At 41.6% G+C, this 20398-nt stretch overlaps 1 protein-coding gene across 1 annotated transcript; it reads right to left on the minus strand.

Annotated features, from left to right (window-relative positions):
* Positions 1-1932: 1932 nt before the first annotated feature.
* On the minus strand, positions 1933-20007 carry LOC138981052 (ceramide kinase-like protein). The gene is made up of 13 exons (XM_070353855.1): positions 19554-20007; positions 14953-15249; positions 14249-14380; positions 13956-14019; positions 13147-13364; positions 12161-12341; positions 8357-8434; positions 7123-7247; positions 6697-6908; positions 6264-6389; positions 5680-5946; positions 4589-4776; positions 1933-4103 (listed from the first exon to the last, which is right to left on the minus strand). The coding sequence occupies exons 1-13, from the start codon at positions 19870-19872 to the stop codon at positions 4013-4015; spliced, it is 2298 nt and encodes a 765-aa protein (XP_070209956.1). The 5' UTR covers positions 19873-20007; the 3' UTR covers positions 1933-4012.
* Positions 20008-20398: the final 391 nt, after the last annotated feature.

A 20398-nucleotide genomic window follows, 5' to 3' on the forward strand; every position in this document is an offset into this window, starting at 1 on the left:
GTATTAGTTAAACTGGTGTATTAGTTATTGTCAAACTGTACAAAACAAGCAGTCATGATGAAACGTACGATACGCTTTATTTCATTACTGGAATGTAAAGTACATGCACACAATATTAACAGAAAATATCCAATATCAAGAGGGAAAAACAATTGATAGCTGAGTCAGCAAAAGCTGACAATTTGGATGGAAATGCACAGCAGAGCAGCAGTATGAAAACACAGACAGATATACATTATACATGTTTTGTGCATGCATAATATGTGAAATAAGCCAAATTTTTACTTTATGCATCATACTTTTCAGGATAATCAACTCCTTGAAAACAAACTCAGCAGAAGGTATGAAATCACGGCCCTTGTATGAAAGCACAGACAACTGTAAATTGGAAAAATGTTACAATGTTACAGTTCAGCAAAAATGAATGCATCAAATTATTATGGATGATCAACTTCAAATACCATCTTCAGCAGAATTCTTAAAGCACACTTGAATTAAAGCTATACCGAACACTGTATTTCATCCCTAGAATCACCTCACAGAGCTGCCAAGCAGTTAACTTTGTTCACAGAGTGATTATATAAAACTCAGGTTTTCAATTTATTAGACAAACAACAGTGTCAAAAACAATCACAGTGTGCTATATGAATAAAACTGTCACTGAACACTTCCATTTCATTGTCTTATGAATGCACTCAAAGAAGTGCTTATATCATTCATTACCATAATGATGTAGATGATGTGAAAATTTAATCATCTCTAATGTACAGCAGGGGTCATCTTGTCTCAGCCACCCCTAGACTAGTGAATACTGCACATATGTGACCCTCCACCATGGAATGAGTCGCATGTCACCTCGCGCGGTTCTGCACTAGGCTTAATATAAGTCTGGGGGATGTCTTAGGTAACAGCGAGTGCGAGGGTCACCTTAGTCACAGGCTTGTAACTCGAAAAGTTTTCGCTCTTTTGTAAAACGGTTTTCACCACTGGAGAGAGCATAAAAAACTCTTTAGGAAAATGTAAAAATATGAAAATCATGCAAAGGTGATATGCGACTCATTCCATGGTGGAGGGTCACATATTTTGTTTACAGTTCAAATGATTCATGCAAAATCATATCCAAGGTGACATTTCATTTTCAATTTAACAAACAGCTTGTGCTGACATATTCCATCTTGCATGAAGGATGTATCATAATGTTTTACCTTGAAAGCTGCAGTGATAATGGCTGAAAATAATCAAATATTGCGATTCATGGACTATACAAACCACATATGCAACAGTTATGTTATATGAAGTCTTAGTCTTATATCGCGCGCGTATCTCCAGACTCAGACTCAAGGCGCAGGGATCTATTTATGCCGTGTGAGATGAAATTTTTTTACACAATACATCATGCATTCACATCGACCAGCAGATCGCAGCCATTTCGGCGCATATCCTACTTTTCACGGCCTATTATTCCAAGTCACACGGGTATTTTGGTGGACATTTTTTATCTATGCCTATACAATTTTGCCAGGAAAGACCCTTTTGTCAATCGTGGGATCTTTAACGTGCACACCCCAATGTGGTGTACACGAACAGTCATGCATTGATATAACTTTGATTTCCTATCAACTACGTGAACACATTTTCAAGTGAGTATCGTGAACGAAAAGAAAAATACTCTGGTTACATGTACCCTAGAGCTATAAACAAACACATGTTCCTTATTGTCCGCTGTTGTGCCACTGAGGGCATCAATTAAATCTCAATTTCATCATCTTACACGCACCTCCTGAGCATACACCATAAACACTCAAATATCCTACACAACATTCTGCAAACTACAAACTTTAAATTTAATCCAGAGTGTTATTCTCATAACAATTAAGAAATAGTATTACACACATACCAACTCTTGCAAAGGACATACGACCAGATATACCCTGATAATGAATACTGTTTTATTTCTTGATCAATCTAAAACGTACACAAATCGATCTTGAACAAAATCTCGAACAGATCAAAGAAATATCTTCTGACAAAGTATATAAACAAAACAATAAGAACACCATAACAACACTTTTGATTGTTTAGCTGAGATAATATTCATACTACAGCAGGTGAAAAGAATTACAAAAGTGTCAGGTTTGTTGGAACGAATACAGCCAATAAGGCTACATACTGCATCCAATAAATGGGACTTATAAGAGTTCAATATCAGAAAGCAACTCTCTTGCATGGACGGAAGTGTAAATTATATCACAACAAGAAAATAATTATTCAACTTCAAAGCATATTCAAATGGACAGAGATCTTTTAATAGGCTTTGGGAGAGGGGGCTATCATAAAGTGACCATAGCTGGAAATCTTTCTTGTTCACATTTTGTGGACGGAAATAAAAGTAGGTTCATTCCTATAAAATATAATAAACTCAAGCAGGAATACCCTGACAGATGAGAACAACATAACTGACTTCATATAGGGTACATGCATATATATACATAATATTCTTCAGATGATGTCATGTATATAAATATACATAATATTCTTCAGATGATGTCAAACTCTGTGGAAAAACTTGAAGAACCAATATCTTTGCGATCTGTTAAAGAAAATAACAAAGTGTTTTGGCCTATGAAAAGATGCGAGTCATTAGCCCTTTCCATTCTACTGCAAAATGTTTGCGAACTTTTGTACTACAGTATGTAGTACCTGCCATGACAGGACACCCTGGATACCAAACAAAAGTGTCCCAACATTGCAGGTGTCCTCTCATGACAGGTATATTTTGGTACAGTGAATAGACAATGGGCGAGTTACCAGAACATGTCCTCGGATGGGAGGTGTCCTCTGATGAGAAGGGCTTTACATGGCAGGTACCACTGTGCTATCAGCTATAACACAACATTTAGTTTTGGCCTTCTATACTGTGTTTCTAAAACCAGTGGACCCACCGATTTGCTTTCTTTCAGATGAAAGCTGAAAAGTCATTATTTTATTTGGTGAGTAAATCAAGTGATGTCAGTGCTTATGTACGCTGTGACAAATTTGCGATGTCAAAGCTGTCACATGATTTTTTTGTGACCCACTCCCACAAAAGGATAACAAAGTATCATTTTTGACATTTCGACTTTTTGGTATCCCTTGAAAGTGAAGATAACCAGCTTTCAGATGGTCTTTACTACAAGTGTCTATTATTTAGCATTGATGAGATATAGCGATTTAAAGGTTGCACAAACTCAAGCAGCCATTTTGAGAAAAGCAGGTGTGAAGGTCACAGGAGTAAATTTGCAAAAAATCCCTAGCAACAGGTTTTTAGTTTAACTTCTAAAGCTTAAAGTGACTGATAATGATTACATGTAAACTTTTCTTCAATTTATATGCATCACAAAAAATGAAAATAAAATTTGTTTTAAGTAAAAAAAAGGTGAAGAAAGAAACAATTATTTGGGGGTTAAAAGGGTGCTTATTTTGCGTCTGCAGTGCAATAAAACCTCATTTTTATTATATTTGCAAAGCGAATCTGAAATTGATATTTACAGAATAGATATAACACATTTGGTAGAGTGCAGAAATGCAAAAATCTCAAAATCCAAAATGTTGGCCATGGCTCAGGTTTATTGCTGTTATCTCTGTTCGGCCAAGGCGACTTTGTTATCCTTTTGTTGGAGCGGGTCACAATATACACTGTATTTACTAAAAGTTTTATTGCAAAATAAATGCTATAATACCAATGGTAGCACACTGAATACAGACCCCCCAAAAAAGGTAACAAAAACGTTGTGCATGTCTTCTGCTTTTTTTGCTCTGAATCTGAGCTACAAGTTAAATACACACACGCATATGCGCATACACACACGCCCACGCCCACACACACAATTTTAGCACTGTCCCAAAGCAAGAGCAGACAAAAACACAAGGGCAAGCTTTCTGTCTAGTTTCGCGATACAAAGAACACAGACAGGTGTCAGTATTTGTGCTGCAGGCAGATTGCGTTGATGTGGTGGTCGAGAAGAAAGGGTCCTCATGCTGGTAGACAACCGAAGCGAACATCGTTGAACTCTGCGTGAGGGGAGATTCCCAACCCACACACCAACAACAGACCATTGTGCACTCTGCAAAAGCACACAACCCATCATTTTCAGTTATGTTAATGCCATTCTAATTAAGTGTTTGTTCAAGAGACTGATTGCTTTTTTCAAATAATATAAATGTTTTTAATGGAGAAAACATTTGTGCAAGAACTGGCTGCCCACTGTGAGACAAGAAGCCAGGCACACACACACACACACACACACACACACACACACACACACACACACACACACACACACACACATAAAATCACTTGCATGCCCACACACACATCCTCTACTTATCCTTCTTCTTTCTCTTTCTGCTCCTCTCAAACATGTGCACGCACGCACACACACACACACACACACACGGGACCCACCCACCCACCCACCCACACACACACACCCACCCACCCACCCCCGCCCGCCCACCCACCCACACACACACACACACACACACACACACACACACACACACACACGCTCACACAGAAGTCCCAAGTCCTTGTGCACATAAACCTTACCTGAAATCAAGTTCAAGGGTTTTGCAGATTTCGTTGTCTATGTTCCAGACAGACCTGCTCTTCTCATCTTCTTTTGCCTTCTTCTTTTCCTCCTTTTTCCGGGCTATTTTCTTCCTGCGAGCAATTTCTTGGTCTGTCCAAGTAGGCTGATACTGGGGACCTACATATTGGAACTTGGAAGGCTCGGACTGAAAACCAAGTAACGAGATTTGTAACACAATTGTGATGATGATGATTGTGATGATTATGGAGTCTCCCGTTGGTATGACGGTCGAGTGGCAAACAGATTTGTAACACAAACAGGCATAATTACCAGACTGAAAAACTTGACAAAGTATGAGATGGAGGTACATCGGCAGGTTGTTTTAGGGCATGTGTGTGAGTCTGTGTTTGAGAGAAAGAGGGAGAGAGAGAGAAAGAGGGAGAGAGAGGGGAAGGAGAGAGAAAGAGGGAGAGAGAGGGGAAGGAGAGAGAAAGAGGGAGAGAGAGGGGAGGGAGAGAGAAAGAGGGAGAGAGAGGGGAGGGAGAGAGAAAGAGGGAGAGAGAGGGGAAGGAGAGAGAAAGAGGGAGAGAGAGGGGAAGGAGAGAGAAAGAGGGAGAGAGAGGGGAAGGAGAGAGAAAGAGGGAGAGAGAGGGGAAGGAGAGAGAAAGAGGGAGAGAGAGGGGAAGGAGAGAGAAAGAGGGAGAGAGAGGGGAAGGAGAGAGAAAGAGGGAGAGAGAGGGGAAGGAGAGAGAAAGAGGGAGAGAGAGGGGAGGGAGAGAGAAAGAGGGAGAGAGAGGGGAGGGAGAGAGAAAGAGAGACAAAGAAGTAGATACAAGGGAGAGAGTGTGTGAGGGTGCGTGAGTGCGTGCGTGTTTGGTTGTGCGCGTGCATGTGTGTGTGTGCCCATTAAATGTCTGTGTGTCTCACAGTGTGTACATCTGTCTTCATGTGTCTGTATGCCTGCATGTCTATGTTTCCGCATGACTCAATACTCAGGAGCATTTGTGCTAAAACTCTTGTATGCGCTTCTGCCTGTCTCTTGTTTTCCCCCATATGTCCGTGTTCATGTTTGCATCTCTGAGTAAAATATTCCGTCTTGAGTACTCACCCCTTCTCTGCCCATGGCAACTGTCTCCCCCTTGGACTGACCCTCCTCGCTACTGCCCCCTCTTCCTTTCAAATGGCCCGCACCCAGGTCCCCATCACCATCCTTCTCCTCATCTTCTTCGTCATCATCCTCATCAGACACATCCAGGTCGTACATGCTGCGTGACTTGTCTTGAAAAGCCAGAGCAGGAGGTCGTGACTGGCTGGACTCCAGGTCATCGATGACCATCTCCATCGAGCGATGCCTCTGCAGCTTCTTCTTCTGCATCTAAAAATTGGGTTGGAATATTAGAGGAGGTTATGGAAGATAGTCATGGAAGGGTCCTAACTGTTGTTGATGCATAATGTCTAGGTTGTAAAATAACTCCTTTAACATTGGACATTTGTAATGTCCCAAAGGCAAACGAAAACATCCAAGTTTCATCCTTAACAGACTAAGAGCATGTTCTCAACAACACAATTCCCCAGCCAAACTCAGGCACCACAAGAGACTTTCTTCCGGTGTTTCTTATACAAATATTGTTGCATTTGTACAGCATGCTTATAATATTTAATTTGATATAATGATATGTACATATTTATTACCTGCTGCTGAGTCATCTGGTATTTGATTTCTGAAAACTCATGGTCGGCATGCTCCCAAGATTTTTGTATACGTGGGCGAAACTTGACTTCTTTGCAGCGAATCACCTCAACAAATGGAAATTCAAACTGAAAAAGAAATAAACAAAGAAAACTGAAAAAGGAATAAACATTATTGCGACAAACATCAAATGCATGATATCAAGAAACCGTTTGGTTTTCTGAGAATGATCATTCCAGAAACCTGTTATCTAGCAGGATAGCACAAATGTCCAATAAATCTCTCTCAGAGTTATATACGCAGCATATTCAGTTGACCAACAGAAACAACCACAGAATGGAGGTTAACAAATCTTCTCAAAATGACACAGTAACACAAGTAAACTAAATATTCCCGTGCACATTTCAAACTCAAAATCACACTTTAAACTATTACCTGATCTTTAGAGTTCCCATGGCGACTCAGGAAACGGATGAAATCTTTGCGCTGGACACTTTTGACTGCCACCACGTCCATGTTTCCGTCGTTCAGATGAGTGTACTTGCTCAGTCCTTGAGGGGCGATCTCGCAGTTCCCAGGGATAGCGTAAATGCTCACGTTCATGAAGTCCCCTTTCAGGGTTCTCCACGGGCTGTCCTGCTTCAGTTCTGTGTGAAGAGAATCACGTCAACTACATGTACAGTGGAACACCACTTTTAAGACATCAAAAATCGGAGAAAATCAGGTCTTAAGAAGGAGGGAGTTTAAATGTCCAGAGGAAGATTTACAAAGGTGAGGAACCAAAACATCAGAGAAATCAGGGTCTTAAAAATCGTCTATTCACACGACATTCTGCTATGAGGCTGACAGACTCTTACACACCTATGACGGAGCCAGCAGACTCTCGACTAGAAATGGAATTGTTCAGATCCAGTTCCTGCACCATGTCCGTGATGACTTCTGCCTGACTGTTCCCCGTCGCTCTCCTTCCTACGCACACATCACACCTGCGTGGATAACAATTAAACACATGTTAGATCATAGTCATGCACAACCATGTACAGTGGTACAGTGGATTCCCCCTTTTAAGACCCCCCAATTTACGACTCCCTCCCTTTTAATTTAAGACCTTGTTTTCTCAGACTTTCTGTTTATAACCTCTGTAAATTTACCCCCATTGTAAGACCCCCTCCTTGTTAAGACCTCAGTTTCCTCAGATTTGTTTAGGTCTTAAAAGGGGGATTCCAGGTACAGTACCTGTGATGAATAGAAACCCTTGTGACGAGCAAACATTAGGTCCCAACATTGCAGGTGGCCTGTCTTGACAGGTATATTCTAGTCAAGATAATAGAAGGTGGTACAGAATGTGTCTTTTATTGGGAAGTGTCCTCTGATTAGAGGGTACAGCTGTACTATTTATCATAAAATGACCCCAAAATACATGCAGAACAGTGGCACTATAATAGCCTTTGTGCTTTAGACTTAGTAAATCATTCTCTAAGAGAAATATTCTCCGAGATACGATGAACAATACATAATTTAACATTCTTTTATCTTTCTATCCATACCAGGTACATGTACAATTATAAACACTATTTCATAATACAAAATAATCAGTTTTGGCTTTCTGCTGAAAAGCTGACATACACATGAGTTAAACTACGCCTACATTCCATTACGACATTGATTAGCTTCACCGAGAATTGTGATCTAGGGTCTTCTTTGGAGAATGGGAAACAGTGCAAGAAACAATTCTGACATTAATTACGTCTCTGGTCAGTGCAGAAATAGAAAATATCACATATCTGAATGCCATTGCTGTTGCATGAAACAAAGCCTTGGCTTTTTTCTTATCATTCTTCTTCTTTCGTAAATAAAAAGCTGATTTCCAGACAACAGCTGACTTTGAATTATTGTGAAAAACAAATTGACACACACTTTCAATATCAGCAGCAGAGGAAAATCACAAAAAATGCTGCAAGATTAAAATCCTGTGACATAAACCAGACATGTAGTCAATAAAATGTATCTCCAGCAGCGGCCGGTGTGGTCATTCTCGCTGCCCAAAACAGATTTTAAAGACAATAACCCGACAATTCACAGAAAATTCACTCACCCTCTTCGACATATTGTCTTGGACTTTGGATTGGCTGATTTTGATGCTGGAATGTATTCGATATCACAGTCATAGGCTCTGCAAAATGAGAACATAATGTCACTAAAAAAAGGTATCATTACAAAACGTTCAAATAGCATTCAAAGCAAATGAATGTCATACCCCTCTATCTCTGTCCCCCTCCCTCCCTTTCTCCCTCCCTTTTATTTTTAAATTTTTAAAGAATTTAGCTGCATCAATGCACTTGGTTCCTCCAGAGGAACATCTGCTCATAACAAAACCTCTTTCAAAAAAAACATCTCTTGTAAGAAATAAAATGTGTTAATTCTTTTTAAATTAAAAAAGAAAAGTAAGTGTTCATTACATAGCTGGGTCGTTCTACAAAGCTGTGTACCATGAGAAGGTCATGACTTTAGAGTTAAATTTCGGAATGTTTCTCTTGCTTCTCGAATGATGTAAGGATATCAACAGACTGCAAATTGACCAAAGAGATAACGATAATAAAATCAAGAAGATCGTTAGGTTGGTTAGTGTTTTGTATGAAAGCAAACACCGAAAATGACGTCAAAATGGCGTTTTTATTGTGACATTGCTTACATCTTGTTTTTAGTATCCGTGTGGCTGCCAATGAAACGCGACCATGAAACCCCCAACATACGTCTTCGTTGTTTTTTGTGCTAGTGTTACATAATTATGCACTTAGCTGTTTGCCCTTACGCATGTTTACAGTGTGCATTTGGATCGTTCAAAAATAACGGTTGCCTACGCAACATTTGGTTTATAAAACCAACCGCGAACTACGTGAACGTGTCTATAACTTCTGTACGCACGAATATGCAACTGTGTGTATTATCAGGCATTACTGATGTGTATTGAACGTGTTAGATTGTGCGCCGTGTCAATTTGATCCGATTTGAATGTGATTTTGACTTTCGCCACTAAGCTTCGTTTATATTTGTTCTGGTTACGCTGGATCGTTAAAAATGATATTTGTCACTTAGCAACGCATCAAACTTGGTGTTTCTTTTGCATGCAATGTTCTTCAACATCGCTGAAAGGTTTTTCCATAAAAAAAATCCCATTAACTTTTTGAACGGAGCAGGCGTGGAGCGTTTTATGAGTCGTTACCAACGAGGGACGAATGTTACGTAGGCAACCTTTCGCGACTCTTCGCTCTAAAAGTTAATATTTTTAAAAAGTTCGACATTTTAATGTTTTATTTTGTGATATACATGCTCGGTGTCTCTTTGTCAAGTCTTAGGCTATTCTTTGTAGTCTACTCCTGTTCCAGTTGTAATAGTTAAGGTAAAAAATCGTTGAGTTTTCATCAAAATTTGAACACACTCGATTGACTAGGTTTTTTTCTTTCGGAAAACGATAAATCGAAGAAAATCAGATTTAATGCCGTTGCGAAATAGAGAGAAAGAAATCCTGAGTCTGTGAAGCTGATTTCCTTGTTGGTGGGCATTAAGCAAAAAAAAAAAAAGAGCAGTCCCTTCAAACTGCCTGGTGATACTAAGCTTATGTATTCGGAAGACTTGACTGGGCGAACCAAGCAGGCAAATTTAGTATCGGATTTCACTAGCTTACAGCATTTACCCTCCCCAACTTCTTAAAGTTAAAAATTGTGCAATTTTTCTCGCCCATGACACTTAGATTTATGGTAAAGGAAGAATAATGTTTCTGACAGGACCACTAAGAAAAGATTGAATTATCAATCAAATGTAACAAGAAGGCGCAAGTGGTCAACTAGATCTAAAAAGTTGCCCATCGTGTTTATAATCTGTGCCATGTAGCTTTGAAATCAGCAGTACATTGTTTCGGACACATAAGCTGTGAAAACCCGAAAAGTACATTGACTTTTTCGAAGCATGATCACAAAAATATGGTAGCAAAAATGAGGCGATTTGGTAGAAAAATAACGTTTTTGAGGTAAAAAGTATTGTGTCTATTGTGTGGATAGTTTGTGTATTGTTCTGTATCTGAGTTATTCCATGATTCAGGTATAAACACAAAACAATACCGATGTGTTTAAGAGAGGAACACTGTGTGTCCGACATAACTCGAAGACACAGCAAATCATTAATAATCAAAATCGTCAAGACAAGGCTCTTGATCTGCCGTGTGTTAAAAACAACGCACCTAAATCTGACCGAATTTTGAGTCTATTCAATGACGACGTCACTAAAACCAAAAGAATTCCATTCATAACACAGTCATTCATAAGCCGGTTGATGACGCCACGTCATGGACCAATCGAATCGTCACAACATATGCTGACGTCAGCCGCGACGCGACGCGAAAATGTGCTATTAAACCTAGCCTTAGTTGTCTCTGTGATAACTGATTCTGGACTTTCAATGTTCATTTTCTAGCTGCATGTCAACTCGATGTTTTGTTATTGATACTGTTTGTTTGTTGGTTGACGCAACCAAACAAATACGTTTCAGTTACCAAATATCTATTTCAATTCGTTCCCCCCGACTGCATTTTGTTCAGAATGAGCTCTGAATGGGAAGCAAATAAAGCTTGTTACTATTATACTATGGCTTTTTGTAATCTGTCTTGTGTGTTTGGACAACACAACATTTTACGCAAAACATGTGTGATGTTACACACCTTTCCGACCACCCCTCGTATCCAAAAAGCACAAACTTATCTTTTGTTTCTTTCTTTCTTTATTTGGTGTTTAACGTCGTTTTCAACCACGAAGAGTTATATCGCGACGGGGAAAGGGGGAAGATGGGATATAGCCACTTGTCAATTGTTTCTTGTTCACAAAAGCACTAATCAAAAATTTGCTCCAGGGGCTTGCAACGTAGTACAATATATTACCTTACTGGGAGAATGCAAGTTTCCAGTACAAAGGACTTAACATTTCTTACATACTGCTTGACTAAAATCTTTACAAAAATTGACTATATTCTATACAAGAAACACTTTACAAGGGTAAAAGGAGAAACAGAATCCGTTAGTCGCCTCTTACGACATGCTGGGAAGCAGGGCCGGACTACCGGGGGGGTTATGGGGGTTGCGCAACCCCCCCCCCCCCCCTAGCCTAAACATGTACCTCACTTATTTAAACCATTCTTTATTATTGTTTATTTTATGCCGTTTCATGCAAGGAGCGACCATTTTCCTATCACAGAATATGACCCCAAAACCGCCAGGGGGAACATCCCCCTGGACCACCACTGGCAACCCCCCCCCCTCCTCTTAGCCTAGTCCGGCCCTGAGAAGCATCGGGTAAATTCTTCCCCCTAACCCGCGGGAGGGATCTTTTGTTTAGCATGGCACCGTTGCATATGTCTATATCTGTCACATAAACCATAAAAACAACCTATTCAGACAGTTTCAATTTTCACGATGCATGTCACACTTTTGATACACAGCTTTATGGAATGACCCAGCTTTAAAAACATTGAAGAAAGAAATAACTTTTCATTATTTGACCCAAATTTGACCCCTCTGTGACCTGTCCTTGATATATGACAAAGGTCAATCAAACTTAGGTCATGTCTGGAAGGAATCTGAGCCTGGAAGTGTGTGAAGTTTCAAAGATGTTTCTTCAAAACCATTTGAGAAAATCATAATTTTTTGGCCCTGTTGTGACTTTAAAGTTTGATGACAATTCATCAAACTTTCATCTTGCTTGAAGATTATCAAAGCTTACCAGTGAGTGAAATTTGGAGGCTCTAACTTGAAAGACACTCTGATAAACCCTCAGGCAGACAGCCTAACGCTGCTCATAATACTAAAACTCTCCTGAATACTTGGGTGAGTCAAAAATGACATTTTGCACACCTAAGTTTTGATGAAGTCAAGGCTTTGAGGAAGGCAGCATCAATGCGCTTGGCCCCCAAAGACGCATATCTTTTCATGAATGTCAGCATGTTTCCAGCAAAGCCATATTGACAATTGAACGCCCAGCGATGAAACTTCTCTGTTGTGTACACTGAGCAGATGTCAACTGGGCTCCAGTTACCTGCAAAATAAAGTATTTCTCTATGCTAGAGCGTAATCTTAGACTATAACATCTCAACTGAAAATGTTCTGCTTTTTCAAAGCGCTTGACTGAAATTGAGCAAAAGACAGTTTGAACATATACCATGCTGCAGCTAGACTGCACATTGACAGAGAAGTAAAGTCAGTGCCAGGCACAGATAGCAGCAATAAATTTATGAATACCAAAGCCAAAACACATGAAATTATACAAACATAGTTACACACACACAAGCATGTGGAGATGGACATGCAGACTTGTAAAACACACATACACCCCACAAATAACACAAATAAGAAAAATAGCTAAAGGCCCAGTCCTTCCTGTGTAAATGATTAACGTCAACATCTCAGACAGAAAGTCCAGGTTTTTAATTAGAATAAGACCATCCCTCCACTCGACACATACACGTACCAAAAACACAGCTGCTTCCTGTGCAGGGTTATTTTGCAACTGCATGGCGACTGGTTGCAACAAGCAAAATTAATTCATAAAAATGTCAACTCTTCACTGAAAGCATACAGGCAGTTGCATGATTGTTTAAATGTGTCTAAGTGTAGGGATGGTCTGATCCCATGTAAAGGCCTGGCCAGTGTAGGGATGGTCTGATCCCATGTAAAGGCCTGGCCAGTGTAGGGATGGTCTGACCCCATGTAAAGGCCTGGCCAGTGTAGGGATGGTCTGTGTCTAAGTGTAGGGATGGTCTTATCCCATGTAAAAGCCTGGACAAATCTGAAGAAGTGAGCAGATCTGCTTTCACAGCAAAAAGAAGACAATTCAAGCGTACCAAAAATGATGTGCAATGTTGCTGTCACAGGGTCAGCCGTTCCCATCAAGGAGAAGGCGACATGATTGGTCTTGCCTATCGGGATGACACCCATGGGGATCGGGGCGTTTGCAGGTGAAAAGCCAGACCTCTTCTCGATGTCTTTCTCTTTTTGAGCACGGTTCATCAAACCGTTTAGCACCTGGTTGACTGTACCATCACCTCCCATGGCTATCACGCTGCAAAATGATCAAATACATCATGAGATTAGAAATGGAAATTAAATTCAACTACTGTTCTCGTGCCATCTCCCTCCATGTCCATCAGTGTCACAAGGCAGAACGATTGGAGACATCATATGAGGATTAAAGTTGTTTCTTTATTTCGATCTTCTTATACTCTCTTCGGTGCCAGGAGACTGACTTCCCCATAACTCTCACTTACTCTTGTTTTCGTCAATATTTAGAGCACTTACGCCCTTTTGTTTTTCTTAGATTTTAACATTAGCGCTCTGCCTCCCATGGTTGTGATTCACATCTTATAAAGCCATAAAAATGATTCTAATTGCTGCTGTTGTGTCATTTTTAGGATTCATGATCTTCCCGGAAAACTGTGGGACGTGCGCTTTTTGAGATTGCACAAGATTACAACACAGAAGTGTATGTGTATGCTAAAGAATATATGCAAGCAGTTTTCATAATGACTGTCATCTTTCCTCTATTTCATTATACTGAAAAAAAACCCAAAAAATTCACCATACCAAAGCACAAATATATATACAAGCACACAGCAAACCATGCATGGAAGATCACAAGAAAAACTGAACTCACCAGTCAAAGTCATCAATGTTCAAATGAATCATGTCTTGTTTCACATGCTCGTTGTGATGAATAACTGCAAAGTATAAACCAAAGCGTCAGTACATCCCTTACACATGTATTTAAACAATATGACTAAACTCAAATCAGAGCTTCAAGACACATCTTCTGTCACACACACACACACACACACACACACACACCACACACACACATGCGCGCACACACATACAATCTCTCTCTATCCCGACTCTCTTTCTCTCTCTTATAGTTACACATGTATACAAACATTGACGAGCACATACCTGTCATATCAACAGCTATTCCAGCATTTTGAAACAGGGGAAGAATCTTGTTTTTGTAAATGTTCCGACCATTCTTTTCTCCAGCATAAGCTTGTAGAAAAATTTTCACATTTTTTGGTCTCCCTTCGCTGGCTGTATGGAAGAGAGATAAGGAAAAGATTTGTAGCTGCAGCTCACAAGAAAAAATTAGTACATAAATTACATTTTCTGGTCTCCCTTCTATGGCTGCATAGAACAAAACATTCCACCTTGTTGACCAAATTTCAAGACCTTGTTGACCAAATATCAAGACCTTGTTGACCAAATTTCAAGACCGGGTCATGCTCATCTACACATGTAAAGTTTTGTAACCTTTTTTTCTTTCTTTTTGGTGTATGGATAAAGCCGCTCTTCAAATTAAACGCTTAAAAAACATGATTTCCATATATTATAATATATAATAACTGTAAGGTGATATGTACATTTCATTAAATGACATAACCTAGAATTTTGCAAGAAATTGCTAGATAAAAATTTCATAACCCATAATTTAACAAGAAACTGCAACAGCTATTAAATGTTGTTGTCAGAAAAAAAGAGTGGTTATATATATCAGAACAATTCTGCATCAACCTGTAATTAACCTCTGAAATGTATCAAAAACAGCTGATGTGAGAAGACCACACTTTTTCACAGATACATCCAACAAAACTTCAAATACTCACAGTTGAGGTATGTGTTGAGTTTGTCACTCCACCTTGTACAGATTTCAACGCTGGGATGTTCGAAGTATATCTCTTTTTCTCGCAGGATGCTTACATCTTTCTGCTCGAATGTGAACAGTCCTAACCCAAGCACAAATCCTTCCTCTTCACCTTGACCAGCTTTTCTCCGCCGCTTAATCCTAACACCAAACAGTTTGTTCATGTCAATACTGTCTTGATTTGGATCCTTCAGGCCCGAGGAAGATTTTCTTCTGCGGAAGAGTCCAGACAAACTCCCTGATCGTTTTCTACTGGGACCTACCAAAAGAGAAAAGTAGATTGAGTCTATAAAATTATCTATACATATAAATAAAAGAGAGTGTCTGTCTGTGTGTGTGTGTGTCTGTCTGTCTGTGGTCGCCATACCTCAGAGATGGCAAAAGATAAGCACAAGATATTTTGCATGCACACTGCCCTGGACCCACAAATGTGCACCTGGGTTTTAGTTTCTCCAGACATTGTTTCCTTCTAGTGGGGCGGCTTAGCCCACATGTTCAAAAGAATTGTGCATTTTGTTATACAAGCACCAAATTTGGCACAGATGTACATTAATATGTTGTGAACATTTTCCGATATTGGGCCACTTGAAATTCTCTCTATATATGTCCGCCATATTGGATTTCAAAATGGCCGCCACTTGAAATCTACATTTGCTATTATCTCTGGACATAATGGAGCTAATGACTTGGTTCTGGTGTCTAAATGTATGTTTTTTGGGGCAAGGAATCCAATGGTACCAATTGCAACTTAATATTATCTATCACAGTCTGTTATATAATTGTATTTGGAAATTAGCTAGGCAAATATTGCATTCAACACAATACTTTGAAAAGAATGTCTTAGTTCTGTAAATGTCTTAGGTATAATACTGACATGCTACATGGTCTAGTATCTGAGGCTAGGTGTATACTGACATTCTACAAATGGTCTGGTATTTGAGGCTAGGTATGTACCGGTACTGAAGATACGTGTACATAAACAGTGTGATGTTAACAAGTTCAGCATTGCCACAAGTACATGTATGTTGTTGGCTCATCGTCATGTGCAGTCCCCTTAACACACACAGAGGGCTGTGCACTGAAGGGCAGCCTTTTTGCACTTGCAGCGCCTCACGCACCCTTTCTTGCACTTGCAAGAAACCAGCTAAATGCAGCTGTGAGCTGCTTCAGGTAGCCTGGTCCAGTAAGCCTGAGTAAGGTGTGTACTGTCCTTCTCCAGTCCTTGACCAACCCAAGTTGGTTGGTGGAGGGAGCTCTGGTGCTGGCAGCAGTATCTGACCCCACACATGTCCACCTTGATACTCTGCCCTCTTGACATGTTCCTCCAGAGCTGCCTTCGTTGAAGGGATGAGCTGCACATTGTTTTTACTTCCGAAGATTTTCCTCCTGGCCTTGTCAATGTCTGTGCATTTGCTGGTTCGATCATACAGCAGGATCACGAACTTCTCGATCATGCGCATTGCATCGTCTGGTATGTCACGCGGTGCAGAGGACAGCAGCAGCAGCGCCTCAGTGAGTTCTGGTAGTACCGTACAGACTGCACACGCAGTCTTCTTACCACGTCTAGCAAAACTAGACACAGTGTCGCATCCAGTTAGATCGTGGAACATTGGCAGTGCACGAGCCTTCTCTCGTCCCAGTCCAGCTGCTATTTCGTGTGCTGCTAGGTATCGGAAACGCTGGCCTGTTCCGAATGCCAGCCACAGTTTGTCTTCTGGTTGCAACTCCTGTACCAGGGACACTGCCAGCACCACATCACCGGTGTCTATAGTCCGGATGAGTATTGCATGGTGTCCATGCTGGGCTGCCTGAGATGCATGCAGCAACGTCAGATTGTCAGCTTCTTCATGGTTACATGGGGCGAGTGAGGTCAGATCTGGCAGTAGTGGCTTGCTGAGCACTGCCTCTCCATCAGTAATGATGAGTTGCTTGTCCTCCTGGTCGAACCATTGAATGAGAGCTGCTGAGTGGAACCTGAACAGCTCGGTCTTGTTGCTGTCCACTCGTAGGAAGTTCTGCCAGTTTCCTGGTATGGCTGCAGCAGCCACCACACGTGTCCGCACGTCTTGTCCCCGCTTTGCACGTGTACTACCTTTCAGTGAATCAGCAAGGTAAGTATTCCAGACCAGAGCCAGGCGTGACACTGTTTGCGGCTTCGTGAACATATAATTATGGGATGACGATCTGTTGTGCATACTCTTCAGAGGTCTTTGATGCAGCCGGCTTCAGCATCTGGACGATGGCTACTCCATCAAGCACAAAACAGGTTGTGACAGGAGTCTCTGTCTTTGCGTCGGAGACTTCTTCCAAGCATGTGAAGAGATCACTCTTGGTACCAGTGCAGAGGCTTCCACCATCAGACAATGCAGGAGGACATGCCTGATTCTCGTGGCGAAAGAACTCCTCAAGGTTTCCATCCCTCGTCTGGCAGCCAATGTACATGCGCGCGAAGAGTTCGCGGTCATTCCTGATGGAGGCGAGCTGTTACTGACCTTTGCCCTGGCTTCTTGGAGTGGAAATGCTGAACACGTTCAGCTTGTTACGAGAAATGGGGTCGTCCACTGCCTTTGTTCTCTCCAACAGACACTCTCTGGTGAAAGCCTCGAACTGCTCTTGGCCAATCCTCTTGGCATTCATCACGGTCTCCACGGCAGCAGGACCTGCGATCTCCTTTGTGTCCAGTTTGACTACATCCTGACTCTCCTCCTCGAATGGGTCGCCAATCTCCTCTATGACACCAACGAGAGAGCAAACATCTTTCACAAATGAGGCCTGTACACTTGGCGTCTGATCATGATGACGTGTGTCTGCTGTTTGCCGTCTCCAGTGTTGGTTCCCATCCTGGAATTCTTCGATCACCCTGGCAACTTCTGGTCCCGCAACTATCCAGCGACGTAGGGCACTAGGGTTGTCAGTGAGCCCAACTGCTCCACCGTCTCCTTTGATGCAGCCATTATTCTGCTCATGTGCCTGGTCAATCAGGATTGAAGAGAACACTCTCTGTGTTTTCTGAACGGTGAAGTGGCTTTCCCTGAATTTCCTGGATACATCTGGGTGTTTGGTGGTGAGTTCGGCCATGTCCTTCAGGTGCACTGGTATCTACCTAGCATAGTGGGTGTGATCCAGTGCTCTGTCAGAGCATCGAGGTACATCATTAACGATCCCTGCCTAAGAGAACGCACATTCACTTGAACCAACAGTTCTAGTTCCAGCACGGTTGCCCAGAAGTGAAACTAGGGGATGTCTTCTCCTCTCTGGCAACACCAGTCTTCAAACTCGGGAAGGTCCTCTGCATCCCTGGTTTCTCCCAGACAGTAGTGCTTGTAGGCACAGTGTTGCAGGATGTACAGTGCTGCTGCAGTCAATGTCAAATGTAGATCATGAAGCAGCCATGTAAAGTAAAGCAGCCATTTTGAAATCTAATATGGCGGCAAATACTTGACAATACCAAGTGGCAATTGGTACCATTGGATTCCTTGCCCCCCAAAACATACATTTGGATACCAGAATCAAGTCAATAGCTGCATTATGTCCAGAGATAATAGCAAACGTAGATTTCAAGTGGCGGCCATTTTGAAATCCAATATGGCGGACATATAGAGAGAATTTTAAGTGGCCCAATATCTGAAAATGTTCGCAACATATCAATGTACATATGTGCCAAATTTGGTGCTTGTATAACAAAATGCACAATTCTTTTGCTACGCTGCTCCACTATTCCTCGGATAATTACCCTCCCCATCTATCAATACAGTCTATATAGTGCAAGGGAGGTAAGTCATGGTTTGTCGCCCACGGAAGGGAGGTAACTCTCATCAAACCAGTATACCGTGTCATTCTCAAGGGTTACCCCCCGCCCGCTATCATCCCCCCCCCCCCACACACACACACACACACACTAACCCTGCCCCCTGCTCCCCCTCCCTGCCTTCCAGATCATCGCGAATAAAGATCACGAGAATTTACAGATTTCTCTCCCCTGTTCAAAAAGGTATGATGCGCTCACTCATGAGGTATGCGTGCTTTGATCAGACGGTATAACTACAGTGGGTGTGAGAAGGGGTAAACAAATCACGAAGAACACGTTGAACCAAATAGAAACTTGCCTTGCCTATACATCCAAATGTATGAGCTCACACTGTCATTTTTCTTATCCACATTGGAATAAGATTCGAGAGGTTTCTGAGAGAGGGGAGAGCAGAAGCCGGGCCTGACTGCTAGTATATAATATATTTAAAACGGGCAAAGAAGGAACTGCAGCAAGGCAGCGTATGGGTTCAAAGAGCTCCTCTGATATTCAAGACCTCAGATATCTTGGACCTTAAAACCAGGTGCTCTTACAATGGGGGAGGGGGGGGGGGGGTGTCTTCTCTGTAACACCACAAAATTGTTTTGGTCAGTACATGACAATATTACAGATCCGTCAGCATTCAAGATGATAGCAGTGTATAACACACACACACACACGCACGATGATTACGCAACTCAACAAAGAAGAACACCGGCAAAAAACAATGCATTCTGACTTGATGTACGGAATATAGGCACATTCACGCATCTTACCGCTGGGGTTCATTGATTCCCAATAAATTTTCTCCAGGTTAGGAGACAGGGTGACGTCGAAGCCAGTGCCATCAATGTGAAACATGTCAGTCATCGGTTCTTCTCCTTTTGCAACAAGTTGGCAGCTGGACGGAGTGGCAAGGTCCGGCGTCGCTCCATTGTTAAGAGCACTTTCTTGAGACCCTGCGCTGGCCAATTTTCGTTGTTTTGAGCGTCCTTTTCTGGGAGCTGCCGGTGGCTTGCGCGCTGACGGCGGTGGTAATTCTGTAGAAATCGGGTTACCTTCGTCATCGAAGGTGTACGAAACGTTGTCGTCCATGATTATGATTTGATTACAAATTCATTGCTCTATTTTCTCGTGCGGAAACACTCTTTCGCTAGAGTACGATCGTGCAAGTTGACCGATACGGATGGTAGTTGATGTTGACTTCCTTTTTCGGACCGCGCTCGCTGGTTTGCTTTGCAGCGATTGGTTAAAAAGAACGTCCTTGTCTGAGTCAGGCGGTTCACGCGTCAGTTGCTACGAAACGCATAAACAGTTCTTTCGAAACTGGTTCAGTGCGTCTAGACAGGTCGCTTACTTTATTTCTTCCCAATAAAGTTGCTGGTTCAAGTGACTTTTGAGTGGAAATGTGCAAGTTATGTTGACAATGCGGATTTGTCACGAGGCATTGACTATACATGTGTTGAAAATGAAAGGCTCCCTAATTATAGTAGTAGTAGTAGTAGTAGTAGTAGTATGTAGGGGCGGCTATATTTGTTAGCCGAAGGCCGCGAGGCCTTACTGGTGCCCCTTCTTTGTCAGATACTTTGCATGCCTAAATCCCTATTCTTTCAATGCTTTC

The sequence above is a fragment of the Littorina saxatilis genome, linkage group LG12 (assembly GCF_037325665.1).
Source record: "Littorina saxatilis isolate snail1 linkage group LG12, US_GU_Lsax_2.0, whole genome shotgun sequence".
Classification (NCBI taxonomy): Eukaryota; Metazoa; Mollusca; class Gastropoda; order Littorinimorpha; family Littorinidae; genus Littorina; species Littorina saxatilis.